The following is a 19,286-nucleotide window of genomic DNA, read 5'->3' on the forward strand; positions in this document are numbered from 1 at the left end:
TCGCTTCCCATAGTATTACTATCCAGCGCTTCCCACTCTCCAACCCTAGCCAAACCCGAGGAGGCAAAACACAAATCTATGTGACTGCAAGTATTCCTTGTGACATCAAACCTAGTCGGTCTATCATCATTTATCATAACTAGCTCATGCTTATCCAGGATCTCCTCAACCACGACTCCATTACTGTCCTTACTATTGCTTCCCCACAATGGGTTACAAGCATTAAAATCACCGACCCATATAACTGGACATCTCACCTTCTGCATAATTTCATCAAATTCAGGCAAAATAAGTTGTTTACACGGATTACATTTTACATGGCGGCCATCTTGAAATCCATCATGATGACGTGGCCCCTACCCCAAAATGAAAGCTATGGTGATGGGGAACACGTGGAAAAAATTTTGTGCTTTTGTCCGGCGCGTCCAAATTTTTTTGCTAAGCCACCGCACTACATATAGATGCCTGTCCCAAATAGGCAGGGTGAGTTCAGTGATTGAAGCATATTATAATAATATTATTAATTAATAAAATAATTGCTATAGTGGTTTTCTCAAACTCAAAATTGCTTTACACCAAGGATGGTGGAAGGAAGTATCCAACGATGTTCATTGCTAAGCATAATAATAACAATAATAATGAATAATACAAAATAACAGAATAATGAAGATTATGTAACAATGTAACATCTGCCAAAGTTCACAGTGAAACATAAAGTCAAAATATGCATCGCTCTTGATAAATAACAGGGCCTCCAATCAAAATCTTAGAATAAAATAATATTGCAAATGTCTTCAAATGTCCACTGCATTTGTGGACTGTCCAAACTTTATTTGTTTAGTCATGTAAATGCAACTTCATTATGACAAAATATTTGCTGTCTCCTTGGCTTTCCCTCATCCAGCTGTCTGTAAAATATAAATATATCTAAACAGAATAAAAAGAAAATAAGAAAAGGCTTTCCCCAGACTATCCCAAAGATTGAAACTGTCCATTGAGATCACATTCCTATTTCCAGCTAGTTTCCCATAAATGAGCATTTTCAATGAAATCTGAAATTAAAACATTGTTCACATCCAGTGCGTGTATAATATCTACACTGCTCAAAATGCTTTCATATCATCATCAACATTTATTTAAGTCTTGGGGGGGACGATTGCAAGTGGGCCCTCATTCTAAATGTTGCAGCGATTACAAAATAGGCAATGATTAAACATAAATAAATATGCTTAAAACAATAGAATTAGGCAACAATAAAAACATTAAAAAAACTGAAATACAAGCAAAACACAGATAAAAAAAAAAAGAAGATCTGTTAAAACAGTTACACAATGAACTAGGGAGGTTTGAGATCATGGCCCCAAGGTCAGAGAAGCGTTCCAGGAAGTTGGTGCACTACAGAGAAACGCTGACTCTCCAAGTATGGTTGTCAATATTCCAATGTACAGTTTTGCTTGTACAGTGTCCCCCCCCCCCCCCCCCACCTTTATTGGACATAATCCCATACCATAAATAATAATAATATATTGTACAATTAAATTAATTAATAATGACTTAAGATAGAAGCTGAAGGTTATCTGAGTTGTGAAACATCACAAAGTAATTAAACAGGATTCATTTTAATCATGCCTGCAGCGCAATGAAGAGGAGCGCCAGGAGGCAGCCAAGACTAACTAGTAACAAAGAGTAACTAGTAACAAAGAGTAACTAGTAACAAAGAGTAACTAGTAACTAGTAACAAATAGTAACTAGTAACAAAGAGTAACTAGTAACAAAGAGTAACTAGTAACTAGTAACAAAGAGTAACTAGTAACAAAGAGTAACTAGTAACAAAATAACTAGTAACAAAGAGTAACGAGTAACTAGTAACAAAGAGTAACTAGTAACAAAGAGTAACTAGTAACTAGTAACAAAGAGTAACTAGTAACAAAGAGTAACTAGTAACTAGTAACAAAGAGTAACTAGTAACAAAGAGTAACTAAGAGTAACTAGTAACAAAGAGTAACTAGTAACTAGTAACAAAGAGTAACTAGTAACAAAGAGTAACTAGTAACAAAGAATAACTAGTAACAAAGAGTAACTAGTAACAAAGAGTAACTAGTAACAAAGAGTAACTAGTAACTAGTAACAAAGAGTAACTAGTAACTAGTAACAAAGAGTAACTAGTAACAAAGAATAACTAGTAACAAAGAGTAACTAGTAACTAGTAACAAAGGAAATAAAGAAAGGAATATTTGTCAAGTTCAAATGCTTTCTTTCAAGTAATTTTTCAGTATTTCATGGAGGAAGGAGGGAAGGGATGAATACATTTTTACTGAAGCAACTTCTTTTTTTTTTATCCACTTTTTTTCTCATTTTTCTATTTTGCTCCCATCCCAATTTAGCCGCGCCAATTCTCCCCTCCCCTGTCTTGAACGTTGCTCGCATATGCCCCCCACTGGTCGGCTGTAGGGAGGATAGAAGCCTTGCATCACATGTCCCCTCCGATACATGTGGAGGCAGCCTGTCACATCTTTTCACCTGCCAGCGCGGACTCTCATTCGGCGAGGAGTAACGTGTGGGAGGCTCACACTACCCTGACATTTCCTGTCTCTGCTGTGCAGGCATCCCCCAACCGACCTGTAGGAGTCGCTGTCCACAACGTCCAGATTACCACCCATCGACTTCCACCCGCTAACTCTGCCAATTGAGTTAGTATGACGGCCGGCCCAAGCCGGAGGCAACGCTGAAAATTCCCTATGCGAGTGTGTACAATCTTTTTCATGTTTGCATTAGTGAAAAACTGCATATTACAGCGGCTCAGCTGACCCTCCCTAGATAGTTATGCAATTTATATACATTGAGCTAGTTTCCTTTCAACAGTACTTTCTTTCAAATATCAAATTAAAAGATTGCTCTGCTGCATAAATAACATTTAAGGAACAGTACTCATTGTTCTCACACAGTTAACAGGAATAGGCACTATCCACCAATTAAAATGTTAAAACGTAATGCTCTTCTCCAGAGTCAGACAAAAAGATAGATACCACGGAACTTATTTGCATATGTACTGGGAATGTACCCCAGTGGCAACATTTTGGGAGATGGTTGCTTCCAACCTCTCCGAAATATTTGAGACCAATGTACCATCTTGGCGGCACGGTGGTGTAGTGGTTAACACTGTCGCCTCACAGCAAGAAGGTCCAGGGTTCGATTCCCGCTTGGGGACCAGGTTTCCATGATGCCAGTTACCCAGGTGGGGTATCTCCCAGGCCTTTCTGTGTGGAGTTTGCATGTTCTCCCCGTGCTCGCAAGGGTTTCCCCCCCCGATAAGATAAACCCAATGGAAAAACATGCACAACAACAATAGATCGCTAACGCTGTGGCGTCCTTGACGAAGACGGACAGGAGCACTTGGATTGGTCCCCTGGCGCGGCTCACGTTGACGCCTGTCTGCTCCCGGCTGCCCTTGGGAGGGAACGACGACGGGATGGGTTAATCGCAGATACGAATCGCATTCATGCATCGCATGCGTGCCGAATGATGACCTCTGAGCAGGTCCTAAATTATTAATTATTTTTTACCTCATGCACCTGTTACACTCATGTTGAATGACATACTGTATCCAATCTGGGCTCAACAGTAATCAAGAAACGAGCATTACTGGCAGGGCTTACAGCTGCTAAACAGCTGGTGGCAATGCGTTGAAAGCCCCCCCATTCTCTCTCTCGTAGGGCATGGATACTAATGTACCTAGACATAGTCTATAGTATATCTGTGTGTGCTAAGCTAGGCTAGCTTGCAGCCGGATAGCTTTCTGCGGAACACACAGAGAGGAAATTGGTGTCTATCTTCTTGTCTGGCTTTGGAGGAGACGCTAAGGTAATTTCCCATAATGTTGGCGTGTTCCTTTAAAAGACATGTAAACTTTAGTAAAAAAAATAGGCTCTTAGGCTGCTTCTCATTCACCTTTGTTCCCTTGTTGAAGTCAACTAACTTTGAACCTTTTCCAGCGAGGGAACGGTTATGACCATGCACTTCTTCAGCTCTGGCCTGTGTCGTTGTGCTGGTGAGATTAGGGTTCATAGTTCGACTGAGGTCAAGAGCAAGTTCAGGATGCAAAATCCCAGTGTTATTGGTCCGCCCAAGGCTAAGGCTGCATTGGTCCGTTGTGTCTGTCTCGTCTACGTCTGTTTGCATTTAATTCTCAATGAGGAGAATCCATTCGTTGGATAGGGTTGACTCTGTGTCCGTCTTCGCCAGATTTGTGTCCGTTTTGAAGGACAGAAAAGTTTGGAGAGGGTAAACTTTTGAAAATGTTACCATCCGCAAAGCTGTTGTTTCTGCAAAGGCACAATTATGTTTGATAAAAAGAAGAAGAAAAAAAACAAGGGAGAGTAATACCTTCCGTAAAAAAAGAAATCCTAAAACACAGTCTCAGAACTCCAACATTTCAGGTCAGGGTCATGTATTCTGTGCCACATGACGTATATATCAGGCGGCAAGAACCTATGTACCAATATCATTTCTCTGTAATAACAAGGAACGTAGGGGTCTTGTGTACGTGAGGGGATGTGCAGTCCTGCGGTCTTGACACCCATGTGGGAAACAGGCCCGAGTCCCGCCTTAGCCAGACACATCCCCATGTAGACGTCATCGATGGGTAGAATCCTGATGGACGCAGACATTTTGTATATGAGCATGGCTGTATAGCCTGAGAGGAGGAAGCCCCCACCACCGCAATAAGGGGGGTATGAGTTGGACTCTTGTACCTGAACTGGGATATAGTACTTGCTCCCCGGCTCTCGGATAGGTCCCACGTACTGAATCAGGTGCCCAGTGAAGAGGTGCTTGCTGCCGTCATTGTCCTTGAGGCTCTGAAGGTACTCCACCATGTTGTCCGTGTTGGCGAAGATGTCATCGTCTCCGTTGAGGAGGAAACGGGCCTGGGGACAGTTCCTCTCCATCCACTCCAGGAAGAGCATCTGCTTCAGGGTGAGGTTGAAGAAGGAGTCTTGGAAGTCCCACTGCAGGATGTCGTTGTGCTCACGGTGCTCCAGTTCCAGGAGCCTGTTCAGTTTCTGCTTCTTGAATCCCGGGCTTGTCGTTCCCAAGATGAAGATCCTCCGGATCCACACGTTGTTGTGTAATCGCTCCTCTGCCCAGGTTTTTCGTAGGACTTCTCGCCGGTCGTAGTTCCTGGGGGAGCTCTTGATGAGCAACAGGAGGAAGACGTCTCCGGAGTTGTCCACTCCTCCGCATTTGCCAGGGACGTCTAGCAGCATGGGGAAATGGCGACAATGACAATAGTAGAGGAAGTCTTGGATGTTACCAGGGAGAGAGGAGAAACCAGAGACATTGGCTGCAGACAGGTTTTGCTGACAAGTTGGCCATGAGAACGCAAAGGAGCTGTCATTGTTTGGAGAACTCCTCTGATCGGTTGCCTCTCTTTTATTGGCCTGTATATGGAGGGTCACGTCATCATGGAAATCATCTTTCCTCAGAAGGACAACCAAGCATAGAAGTCCAATCAGCATCAGAGCCGTTGCCTCAAGTTTGCATTTAAATGTTCTTCTCATCCTTGTTGCTCTGCAATGACAAACCAGAACAACGTTTTCATATCAGCCGTCTACATTTAAATGTTCTTCTCATCCTTGTTGCTCTGCAATGACAAACCAGAACAACGTTTTCATATCAGCCGTCTACATTTAAATCTTCTTCTCATCCTTGTTGCTCTGCAATGACAAACCAGAACAACGTTTTCATATCAGCCGTCTACATTTAAATGTTCTTCTCATCCTTGTTGCTCTGCAATGACAAACCAAAACAACCTTTTCATATCAGCCGTCTACATTTAGAAATTATGTTGTAACTTTTAACATTTGTTATATATTTGATTACATGCATTGTCATATTAGGCCGTAAGGTGCAGGCATCGTTTCATCCCGTTCCCACCTCGGCGGACTACTAAATTTTCACTCTGGGTGAAAGATATATTGGTGTAGATTTAGGAATAAAAAGTCCTCCATTTACAATCCTGCCCGTTTTGCGCAGAATTTTAAAGTCGGGACTAGATCTTTCCTCACGAACGGATACTTGGTTACCACAGAGTTTTATTTGACGTAATTGGTGCAAGTTCGGTCACGTATCTTGCGCTCGACCAATAGCAGCTCTCTTTGTTGCGAGGATACGGGCGACGTCCGTTCAGAAACCTACCAGGCCAGAATCATACCATTGTGGAGATATACAAACATTGTTTAGAGATCAATTTGTGTCATAAATGTCATGATATATATCTTTATATCTGTATGTCGTGTATGTCATAAATGTCATGATGAACTTGTGCTGTTCAAGTTGGTCATGAGCAGTAAAACTCCTGTTTTTATACATAATCAGATTGTTTTTAGTAATACTGTGCACAAGCATTACACTAGAGTTGAACACTGAACTCTCCACGCACAAGCACACATGAGCACACACACAACACACACACTGTACACGCTCACACACTAGCAGCCACTTTAACATGAGCACACACACACTCATGCTGCACACGCTCACACTATGGACACTTTACAGAAGGAAAGGTCACTTTAAGAATGGTATAGCTTGAGATTGTATAATATTGCATTGTATAGCAGTGTACATAAAGACCCAAGGCCTCATCCGTAGCTAACAGTGTACTGCACTGCCACAGGACCTAGCATGTCCTACCATGCTCTGTAAATAACTCATGTACAGATACCGATATGCCTACTTTGTTTACTTGTTTATTGCACTATGTCGCTCTATTGGTTGGACTCTTATTATTATTACTTGTATTATGCACATCGTTGCGGGCGAGACCCCCCGCATTTCACTGTATACCTGTATGCCGTGACAAATTAAACTCTTGTATCTCTTGTATCTTGTATCTTGTATCTAGAGGTTCCAGTAGTGGGCAGCTTGAATTGCCAGGTCCTAGAACCAGTGCTTTGGGGAGATCTTTTATTTTTAGAGCATTAACTCTTTGGAATGGCCTGCCTCGGAACCTCTGCTGCATTTACAGTAGATTCACTTTTAAAAATAATCTTAAATTGTTTTTAAATAGTTTTTAACACTGTAAAGTATTTTTTTGTTTTTGTTTTACACTAATGTAATTTTAGCTATCTTAATTGTTACAGTAGTTTCATTATGCATTGTGTGTACTGACTTTTAATAATTTTGTTTTTGCAATAGTGATTGTTTTTGTATGTTTTTTTTGTGTGTGGACCCCAGGAAGACTAGCTGGTTGCTATCGCACCAGCTAATGGGGATCCCTAATAAAATAAAATCAAATAAAATCAAATTGAAAATGGGGGACCCTGATTAGATTAGATTGTACTTTATTGTCATTATAGGGGTGTAACGGTACACAGAAGCCACGGTTCGGTACGTACATCGGTATTGGGGTCACGGTTCGGTACGAGTTCGGTACAACAGAAAAAAATAAATATATATATATATTTTTAATCCTCTCTTTCTCCGATTTTTCTCTGTTTTCTCCCCGTTCCAATTTAGTCGTTGTGCCAATTCCCCCCCCCCCCCCCCCCCCCCCCCTACCTGGTTGTTGTGCGCATGTTCTGCTACTGGTCGGTACAAGGGAACCCTGAAGTCATCCGCACGCTTCCTCCGACACGCGCGGCGACAGCCAGTGACTCTTTTTTCACCTGGCAGCGAGGACTTTTTCTCGGAATCTGCCAGGGTGAGTGAGGGGCGGAGTTTAGTGATGTTTCGGAGGTGAAAGAAAGAGGTCTTGCAGAGGTGTTTGATGTGTGTATCATATGTGTGGGGGTCCATTTTCACGCCCAAGTTGGTGACAAGGGTGGAAAGGGGAATGTCCTGACCGGAGAAGGAGATGGTGGTGATGGTGGTTGACCGGACCTGGTGTGGGGTACCGATCAGCATGGCTTGTGTTTTGGAACTGTTGACCTGGAGAAACCTGTTGTTCATCCATGCCTTAGTCTCCTCCAGGCAAGCGGTCAGTGTGGGGGGTGATGAAGGTGATGATGGTGTGATCCAGATATATAACTGGGTGTCGTCAGCGTAGCAGTGGAACAACACACCGTGCCGGCCGATGATGCGGCCGAGGGGGAGCATGTACAGGGTGAACAGCAGGGGGCCGAGGACGGATCCCTGGGGGACACCGCAGGTGACGGGGTGGTTGGAGGATGTTGCGCCTCCAAGGGAGACACACTCAGTCCGACCAGCCAAGAGGGACTGGAATAAGCCAAGGGCTAGGTCGCGGAGTCCGACATTGGAGTGGAGACAGTCCAGTAGAATGGGATGATCCACCGTGTCGAAGGCTGCCGATAGGTCGAGAAGGACCAGAATGGATGGGGTTCCAGCATCCGCCGCCATCAGTAGATCGTTGGTTACCCTGACCAGGGCTGTCTCTGTACTGTGCGCGGAGCGGAAACCAGACTGGAACTTCTCGAAGATGTTGTTGTCTCTGAGGTGTGCTTGGAGCTGCTTCGCAACTACCTTCTCCAGCACCTTTTAAAGGAACGGGAGGTTGGAGATGGGCCGGTAGTTGACGAGGGCCTCTGGGCCTCTGAGGGTCTATCATTGTTTGTGTTTCATGTTCATCCCCTCTCTCTTCTCGCTAGAAACATCGACCCACTGACAACGCAACGCAGTGAATTGAAAAATTCACATGGCAACATAAATGCACCTAGCAACTACATTTAGTCAATCAGCGTCTTCAAATATGATGGTGTGAACAACCAGACTACTGCTCTACTGCTGGTGTGAACAACCAGGCTACTGCTCTACTGCTGGTGTGAACAACCAGACTACTGCTCTACTGCTGGTGTGAACAACCAGGCTACTGCTCTACTGCTGGTGTGAACAACCAGACTACTGCTCTACTGCTGGTGTGAACAACCAGGCTACTGCTCTACTGCTGGTGTGAACAACCAGACTACTGCTCTACTGCTGGTGTGAACAACCAGACTACTGCTCTACTGCTGGTGTGAACAACCAGACGTACTGCTCGCACAATAAATTACATGGTGCTTCAGCGCTTTGGCCCTGGTCTGTTCCCGGCATTAGCCACCCTTCAATCTGATAAATAATTGTAGGCAACATTTCAAATTCTCCCCAGCTTCAACGCTTGGCCCTATCACCTCTAATAGTCAGGCAGGTTAATACTTGCACCATATTTTCCCCAAATTGACCCTGAAAATTTATGATTAGACACCAAAATTATGATCCTAAGTTACTTAGAAGCTGAGATATTGGTAGATATAGGTTTTTACATTGCAGCCATTTTGGATCTTCCAGTTGGTGTGTATGTATTTGCAGTGGCTTAGCAAAAAAGAATTGACGCGCCGGACAAAAGCACCACATTTTCCCCACGTGTTCCTCATCATCATAGCTTTCATTTTGGGGTAGGGGCCACGTCATCATGATGGATTTCAAGATGGCCGCCATGTAAAATCAAGGTTCTGCCCATTAATAAATATCTTGGTCCATAGCGCGCTCAATATTTGAGCGAACACAAAGGTATTGGTATCCCTGTAAACTAGAGAAGCTAAGCTTTCCATTGGTATCATTTTCATTAAGCCCAACTGTTGGGAAAGGGCTTTTAATGGGCAATGATTCAAAATTATGTAAAATTTTCGACCTAGAGAAAACTGCCATGCTCATCTTCCAAAAGGTCCCTTGGCTGTTCACATGATATATCAGAGTGAACATTGGTTTTATAGGTACCCACAAGCCTCCTCTTTCCAGACATACCCACTTTGTCCAACTTGCATGCTATTTAGGGCAATAATCAAGCAGGTTTGTGCATGTGGTACAAATGTGTCGAGCATTGGGTTAGGGTTTGTTGTTAGAATGTTGAACATAGAAGATAAATGTTGGTGTCAAACTACACATTTTCTGGGTCAATAAATGTGTTAATGCTATGAAGAATATCCTGGTCGTTTGGTCATTACGGTGTTGATGACCGGTATAGCCACCGACAGCTGTCATGAGACATGCACTGAGAGTATGGCCACGCGGGAATTTTTATGAAACATTCTGATATTTTCGCAGGTCTTGTGCAGTGGTCTCGTGCGCGCCACTGTCAACCAAGCGACCGACAGTGGCACGACTCGAGACGCGCACCGTTTGACAATGATATGCATGCATGCAGCATAATTTGCTAGTGCCCTTGTGAGTCGTGACTGAGGAGAGGATGGCCCGCAGGCCGCAGGAATTTCTATAAACATTCTGATACTTTGATTAGTTAACTATCTATTCCGTTAGTTAACTATGTATTGATAGATAACTTCTTACATATTAATATGATATTGTAAGGGGCAGGACCAGATAAGCTTAAGCTTTATCTTTGTAAAACAAAGATATCCAAATGGTTTATTTCTCTTCCACAGCGAAGTCTTTCTTTTTAAGTGGTCCTAAAGCTATTTTCCTAAATATTCACGGCACTACTACAAGGTAAGAAAACTGTATTTTCTTACCTTGTAGTAGTGACGTGAATATTTATATTTAAATAGTTTATATAAATATTTATATATTTATATAACTCGACACATTAAAATTCCTCCTCACCTGAAAGCCGTAAATAAACAGCAAAGCGGTCGGCAAGGCACCATGGTCTAGAAATGCAGGCTTCAATCTATGTTGTTAGTCTATCTGTTCAGTACTGCTCAGCACTGTTTCACGATGCACAATGAGCTCTTCTTCTTCTTCTTCTTATTGAAAGAGAATTGTTAAATATATATAGATGCACAAATGTTCTAGAATGTTTGATTATGACATCATACTGTGACATCACGAATGCTCTAGAATGTTTGACTATGACATCATACTGTGACATCACAAATGTTCTAGAATGTTTGACTATGACATCATACTGTGATATCACGCATGTTCTAGAAGGTTCTATTATGACAAATAATACGGTTCAATGACTATCTAAATCCAATCAATATTCCTAATGCCGTTTCAATGTAAGGTTATAAAAATAAACATATAAACATTCATATAATACAATAACCTAAATATATAGCTTTGGCTCCTCTACAATACGTTTACCTATACGATTTGACTTGATTCAACAACAAAGCAGTCAGGGCAATGGCAAGCCGAAAACGGTCGAAAGTGTAGTTATTTGAAGTTTGGATTTTTTCTTTTCACGACTGAGGTAGGTAGATAAAATGTTTAGAGACTAAAGTACTGAAAAAAGGTACCGTTGGGTACCGGTATCGATTCACAGGTACCGGTACCGTATCAGTTCAAATGTGAACGGTACCCATCCCTATTGCTTATGTCCAGAGATTCCACCTTTGATAACTAAAGTAATGACACTTGACTTACCGGTTATATGTTTTGCCTTTTTAAACATGTCCTTTATCGTGCTGTCCTCTGGCTGCGCTAAGCCAGGACAGCTGTCACGAGACGCGCACTGAGAGCTGGCCAGTATACCGCGGGAATCTTTATGAAACATTCTGATATTTTCGCGGGCACGAGACCACTGCACAAGACCCGCGAAAATATCTCCATAACAGTTAAATAAGCCTATACGGGCTAAAGAGTTATGATAATAATAATAAATGTAATGAGTGTTCCTAATAAAATGTCTATTCGATTAGCCACCCTTCAATCTGATAAATAATTGTAGGCAACATTTCAAATTCTCCCCAGCTTCAACGCTTGGCCCTATCACCTCTAATAGTCAGGCAGGTTAATACTTGCACCATATTTTCCCCAAATTGACCCTGAAAATTTATGATTAGACACCAAAATTATGATCCTAAGTTACTTAGAAGCTGAGATATTGGTAGATATAGGTTTTTACATTGCAGCCATTTTGGATCTTCCAGTTGGTGTGTATGTATTTGCAGTGGCTTAGCAAAAAAGAATTGACGCGCCGGACAAAAGCACCACATTTTTCCCACGTGTTCCTCATCATCATAGCTTTCATTTTGGGGTAGGGGCCACGTCATCATGATGGATTTCAAGATGGCCGCCATGTAAAATCAAGGTTCTGCCCATTAATAAATATCTTGGTCCATAGCGCGCTCAATATTTGAGCGAACACAAAGGTATTGGTATCCCTGTAAACTAGAGAAGCTAAGCTTTCCATTGGTATCATTTTCATTAAGCCCAACTGTTGGGAAAGGGGTTTTAATGGGCAATGATTCAAAATTATGTAAAATTTTCGACATAGAGAAAACTGCCATGCTCATCTTCCAAAAGGTCCCTTGGCTGTTCACATGATATATCAGAGTGAACATTGGTTTTATAGGTACCCACAAGCCTCCTCTTTCCAGACATACCCACTTTGTCCAACTTGCATGCTATTTAGGGCAATAATCAAGCAGGTTTGTGCATGTGGTACAAATGTGTCGAGCATTGGGTTAGGGTTTGTTGTTAGAATGTTGAACATAGAAGATAAATGTTGGTGTCAAACTACACATTTTCTGGGTCAATAAATGTGTTAATGCTATGAAGAATATCCTGGTCGTTTGGTCATTACGGTGTTGATGACCGGTATAGCCACCGACAGCTGTCATGAGACATGCACTGAGAGTATGGCCACGCGGGAATTTCTATGAAACATTCTGATATTTTCGCAGGTCTTGTGCAGTGGTCTCGTGCGCGCCACTGTCAACCAAGCGACCGACAGTGGCACGACTCGAGACGCGCACCGTTTGACAATGATATGCATGCATGCAGCATAATTTGCTAGTGCCCTTGTGAGTCGTGACTGAGGAGAGGATGGCCCGCAGGCCGCAGGAATTTCTATAAACATTCTGATACTTTGATTAGTTAACTATCTATTCCGTTAGTTAACTATGTATTGATAGATAACTTCTTACATATTAATATGATATTGTAAGGGGCAGGACCAGATAAGCTTAAGCTTTATCTTTGTAAAACAAAGATATCCAAATGGTTTATTTCTCTTCCACAGCGAAGTCTTTCTTTTTAAGTGGTCCTAAAGCTATTTTCCTAAATATTCACGTCACTACTACAAGGTAAGAAAACTGTATTTTCTTACCTTGTAGTAGTGACGTGAATATTTATATTTAAATAGTTTATATAAATATTTATATATTTATACAACTCGACACATGAAAATTCCTCCTCACCTGAAAGCCGTAAATAAACAGCAAAGCGGTCGGCAAGGCACCATGGTCTAGAAATGCAGGCTTCAATCTATGTTGTTAGTCTATCTGTTCAGTACTGCTCAGCACTGTTTCACGATGCACAATGAGCTCTTCTTCTTCTTCTTCTTATTTGAATTTCCGGCAGAGTAGACGCATCGAGGCGTATTACTGCCCTCCGCAATTCTTTTTATGGGCTCTTCTTCTTCTCCTTCTTCTCCTTCTTCACCTTCTTTTTCTTCTTCTACTGGACCCCGTCATCACCTACATTGTCCATTGGAGTGCAGCTACTGCTGCTACTTCCTGTCTGAGCCCCCCTCCGCGGGACCCACCTTGCCCCCTGCTATCTTATCCTGGGCTGCTTTGTCCCTCGCAGCCTTGTCCCTCGCAGCCCCCTCAGCCAATTCGCTATACACCACCTCCCAGTCCAGACCTTCCAATCCCAGATGTTGAACCGCTATCCTAACAATCATCTTCACCATCGCTGTTTTACCCTTAGCCTCTGCCATACCAGTAACTACCCCTGCCACGAAGGCCACAATACCTAATTTCTCCTCCCTTCCCCTCTCTACCTGCTCTACCCTCACTGCCAAATGCCCTCCTTCAACCCCCTGCACCCTTTCTTGGCTACCCTGTCCTGCCCTGCTAACCGCCCCAGCATACGTCAACTTACCCTCCCTTCTCTCTCTCCGATCCGCGACCTCCTTCATCATCACCTCGCACCCCCTAAACGCTACACTATGCTCCCCACCACAACTACAGCACTTCGGCTTCACTCCCTCTCCACACTTCCCATATTCATGTTCCCCGCCACACCTAGCGCACCTCAGCCCCTTCCTACACGTGGTAGCTATATGGCCAAACTCCAGGGCCCTCATTCATCAACGTGGACTTTGACCTTGACCTACTTCCACAAGTAAGCACGGAATTTAGAACTAGCGCACGCACAGGGAAGTCGGCATTCATCACACGTGCGTAAGCAGGCTCTACGCACACCTGTCATGATGAATCCCACCTTGGCCCTGCGCCGCAGCTTGTGCACGCTTTCACGTATTTGCATACCAAAACCGCCCCGACCAACCAAATATGGTCAGGCCCTCCCCTTCAAATACCATGAGGGAATCCCTGTGCGTGGAATGTTGGAGGATGGCAAAGCGAACGAAAAAGAGAAACTACACAGACACCGAGGTGGAGGTCCTCGTAACGGAGGTGGATAAATAAAAGGCGGATTTGTAAACGGTGATGTCAGATATCAACGGCTCCCTAAGACCATTGCTGCAATTCTGCCTGGACAGCTCAAAATACTAATAAAGACCGTTCGTTGACCACTGTTTGGCGTTGGTTGTGTTGTGTGTCATTATAACCGTGCTGTACAATATGAATGCCTTTATTAGTTGTGTTCGATTGGCTATATGATTTTTAGAGGCATCTATTTTGTTGTCGGCTAATAAAGACCGCGCTGGAATATGACTGCCTTTTCCCGTGTTGTTTGATTAATACCCACGGATTAAAGTTCTCCTCAATTCTATTCCAAATCGCGATGGATCTCCCGTCAATTTTCTACCTGCTGCATGATTTCTAGAGGCATACTACTACAATCTATTTTGATGTCAGTATTGGGTAGCCTATATAAACAATATAATACGAGAGCATATACAAGAACAATGAATCTCACTGCATGTATGATGTATCCTGCCTTTCAATACATGAACTTGAATTCCATCATATAGTCTGTCCACTATCTGGTGTCATTGCAATGCGTTTTCTATTCTTTCTTGTACAGTAAAAAGGGGGAAGAACACTATATTCATATGACTTATTCTGCTTACAGCTTCGAAATTCCACTTGTTTCGTTTAACGTAAAGCCTTTTAAATATAATCAAAACGTTCCCGTGTTTCGGCGGTCTGTGCGCAAAATAATAACGAGTTGAGCTTTATGATTTATGATGAATTGAAAATGGGGGACCCTGATGTAAACAGGACGAAAGTTGGTCTGCATCCCCAATTAACAATTGTATGTACTGAGCTGTACTGTACCCATTCTGCAATCTGTTAATAAACTTTTCAATCAATCAATCAATCAAGCTACGCGGAGCGCAGTCAGTCAGTAGCCTACACCCCGTATATTCCGAGAACGCTATATAAACCATGAATGAATGAATGAATGAGAACTTTATTAACAGATTGCAGAATGGGTACAGTACAGTACAGCTCAATACATACAATTGTTAAGGGGATGCAGACCAGAGAAAGACTTTCGTCTTGTTTACATCAGGGTCCCCCATTTTCAATTAATCGTAACATATATGACATGCTGCATTCATTCTGAGAGAAAGATCTATTATTCCAAATGCTATTTATAGGGTTTTGACCATAATTACACTACTGTTGCTATTTTACAATGAACTATAATGAACTACGGTTCATAGAACATCCAGTGTTATTATGCACAGAAGCTCATTTCCTTGTTGTAATAATATATTCTACCACTGGGCGCGAGGTACGCCAGGTCCGAAATGTGCGTAGATGTAAGCACGAAGTCAAGTTCAAGTTGAAGTTGATGAATCCCACTCTTTGCTTAGAAATGATCGTACGCACGGGTTACGCACAGATCTGTGCGTAGAACACGTTGATGCATGAGGGCCCTGGCACCTATAGCACCTAAGAGGATCATGAACAAATTCCCTAACCCTATACATCCTACGCCCTACAAACACCTCCCTAGGAACAACCCCCTCAAATGTAATCACTACCGTCCCCGTCACTGCCCTCTCTGCTCCCCTCTTCATCCTTTCTGCACTCTTAACTATGCCATTACGCCCGTTCTCCATTAGCTCTCCCACCAGCTGCTCTACTGTAACCTCGACCGGTACCCCAGCTATCACCCCCTTACATCCCCCCCCCTCTTCTCCCCTACCCTCGCCACCTTACTTATACCCACCCCCCCAATGCCCCGCATCTTCCTAGCCACCTCCACCTGCCCCTCACTACCACACCCTACGGCCAGATTCCCATCCCACAAAACTCTCACGTACTTTACCTCCCCTAATTGCTCTGCAATGAGTTTGGGCCACTCGAGCCTACCTACTTTCCTCTCACCCCTCTCCCCCTCAAGCCTGACCACTATATGGATCACTTCCGCTTTTGCCACATCTTTTCCAGCACCCTCGTCTCCCGGCCCACTTGAGCTATCGTCCCCCACTTTCTTCCTCTTCCCCCCTTCTCCCCCCCTCTCCTCCCCCCTACTCTCACCCGACCCCTCACCCTTGCCCTGGCTATCCCCATCGCTGTCGTTCCTCCCCATCTGTTTCTTCCTCTTCTTCCCCGCCGTTTCCCACACCTCTTTCTCAATCTCTTCTTTCTCACTCTCCTCTTCTTCTTCTTCTTCTTTTGAATTTCCGGCAGAGTAGACGCATCGTGGCGTATTACTGCCCTCCGCACTTCTTTTGATGATCTCTTCTTCTTCTTCTTCTTCTTCTTCTTTCTTGGCGTATTTCTTCCCTCCTCATTTCTTATACTACACTAGTGGTGTTCCATCTTTAGGCCTCTTCAACTCACACTTTCTCCTTCTTCTCTGCTCCTCTTGCCTGTCCAATACTAATACATACACTAACGCTATATCCTCTGGTACAACTCTGAAGCATGCAGAAATGTCAGCACTGCCTCTGTGATCAACTGGTGGTTCTCATTATCCATGCCAAAGAATGATTTAAGAGAGAAGGAAGATACTCCCAGCTCTACCAGACTTTTATAAAAGATTTCCCTCTCTTTCCTATACCTTTCACATTTTAGGAAGACATGCCCGACAGTTTGTCTCTCCACATTCACACACCCCATCTGGATGTTTGCCCACAATGAACAAGCTACTGTTCAACCCACAGTGCCCCAGCCTCAGTCTACACATCTTCACCCTATCACTCCTTGACCCATATCCCTCCACCTTGATCTTGACCCGAGGCTGCAGAGAGAAATAGTGCCTTCCCTTGGTCCCCCTTTCCCACTCATCCTGCCACTCAGCCTCAACTCCTTTCTTTATCTTATCTCTGAGTTCTACTCTTCCCATTGAAATACCTATCTCTTCCTCCCTTCCCAGGCTCTGTTTGGCAAGGGAGTCAGCCATCTCATTCCCCGCAATCCCAGCGTGTCCCGGGACCCAACAAAACTCCACTGACCATCCTGCCTTCGCAATCCTATATAAAACCAACATTATTTCCTGAATGAGATCAGGGCGAGCTTTAGACCCACCTGCACTCAGAGCCATCAGTGCAGCAGCCGAGTCAGAGCATATAATCACCTGGCTTGGTCCCACTTCCTCCACCCACCACAATGCCCAGAGGATGGCAAGCAACTCTGTCACAAATACTGAGCTGCCATCGGATATTCTTTGTCCCTTACCGATCCCTAACCAAGGCACCCACCACCCAAATCCTGCCCTCCCACTTTCAGGATCCACAGAGCCATCAGTGTACACCTCCAGAGCCCCTGATTCCAGAAGGAACCTCTCTATTTCCTCCACAATCTCGCCCTTATCCTCCTCCTTCAAGAACCGAAGTTCAATGACTTGATCAGGCAATAGCCAAAATGGCACTGATAGCCACCGAGTGTGCTCCGCCACTCCCCCCTGATGCAGTCTCAACTTCCTGGCCCACTGATCAATACTGGCCAAAAAAGGTTTATACTTATCCCCATCTCCTGAAAGTAAACACCTAGCTGGGAAGGACAGACTTGTCCCACTCAATTTTGCCCAGTACTGTAGCCCTAACTTTACTCTCCTCAGGTTTAGGGGCAACTCCCCCATTTCCACCAATAGTGCTGAAGCAGGGGTGGTCTTAAAAGCTCCACAGCAGATTCTCAAAGCCTTGCACTGAAGCACATCCAGCTTTCGCAAATTAGACTTGGCCGCAGAGCCGTACACATAACAACCATAATCAATTGTTGACCTGATCATCGCCTGGTATATCATGCACGTGGTCTCTCTATCCGCTCCCCACCCACTCCCAGCCAAACTTCTCAGCACATTCACTATTCTTTCACACTTTGCCAGGATTTTCTCTATATGAACAGCCCAATTCAATCTTTCGTCAAACCAAACTCCCAAAAATGTAAACACCTTTACTCTCTCTAAGGGAGATCCATACATAACCAGCCTTCCCCTAGGCACCCTCTTTCTAAAACCAAAAATCATATAATTAGACTTAGAGGCGGATATTTTAAAACCCCACTTGTCTCCCCATTCCTCTACATCCCCCAGAGCTCTTTGTACCTGCTTTAAACAATACTCAACATTCTTCCCTCTTTTCCATATGGCCCCATCGTCCGCAAATAAAGACAACCCATATCCTTTTCCAATTTGCCCAAAAATGTCATTAATCATCACATCGAAGAGGACCAGACTAATCACGCTTCCTTGCGGGGTGCCATTTTCTATTTTTACAGTTTTTGAGGTTTGCCCCCCCACACGTACTTGGATCGTCCTGTCTAATAGAAAATCCTTTATCCAATTAAACAATCTCCCTCTAACTCCTAGGTCATACAATTTCAAAAGCAGCCCCTCTTTCCACAAAGAGTCATACGCCTTCTCAATATCCAAAAATACACTTATCACTACTTCCTTATTGTCAAAAGCCTGTCTAATGTCCTGGTCTAGAACAGCTACTGATTCCATTGTAGACCTGCCATTTCTAAACCCATTCTGATACCCAACATAAAGATCCTTACTTTCTAAAAAGTAAACTAATCTATTAGTAATCATCCTTTCCATAATTTTACACAATACAGACGTCAAGGCTATGGGTCGGTAAGACCCTGGGTCAGCCGCTACTTTACCTGGCTTCAAAATAGGAATGATGACGGCATGCTTCCACTCCTTTGGCAAGCAGCCTTCTAGCCACACATTATTAAACAAACCCAGTATTTCAATCATTACAAATTCGTCCAAATTCTTAAATAATTCATAGGATAATCCATCTCTGCCAGGCGTCGTATTTGCACCAGCCTGGATAGCATCCCCTAACTCTTTCATTGTAAAGTACAAATTAATCGGATTATTATTTTCTGAGCTTCTTCTCAACTTCCACTCATTCTGCGATAGCAGTTCAGACCTCTTTCTCCCTCTCTCCTCCCCCAGACTCCCAGAGTTATGCACTGCCTGAAATGCCTCCACCAGCATGT

General features: G+C 43.6%; 1 protein-coding gene across 1 annotated transcript; it reads right to left on the minus strand.

Annotated features, from left to right (window-relative positions):
- Positions 1 to 4,403: 4,403 nt before the first annotated feature.
- LOC311242907 (N-acetyllactosaminide beta-1,3-N-acetylglucosaminyltransferase 3-like) lies at positions 4,404 to 18,954 on the minus strand (the record flags this gene model as incomplete). The annotated part of the gene is made up of 2 exons (XM_084331972.1): positions 18,942 to 18,954; positions 4,404 to 5,568 (listed from the first exon to the last, which is right to left on the minus strand). Exon 2 carries the CDS (start codon positions 5,556 to 5,558, stop codon positions 4,404 to 4,406), a length of 1,155 nt encoding a protein of 384 aa, XP_084188098.1. The 5' UTR covers positions 5,559 to 5,568; positions 18,942 to 18,954.
- Between the last annotated feature and the right edge of the window lie 332 nt (positions 18,955 to 19,286).

The sequence above is a fragment of the Notolepis coatsorum genome (genome assembly GCF_963971535.1).
Source record: "Notolepis coatsorum genome assembly, chromosome: 16".
NCBI classification, from domain to species: Eukaryota; Metazoa; Chordata; class Actinopteri; order Aulopiformes; family Paralepididae; genus Notolepis; species Notolepis coatsorum.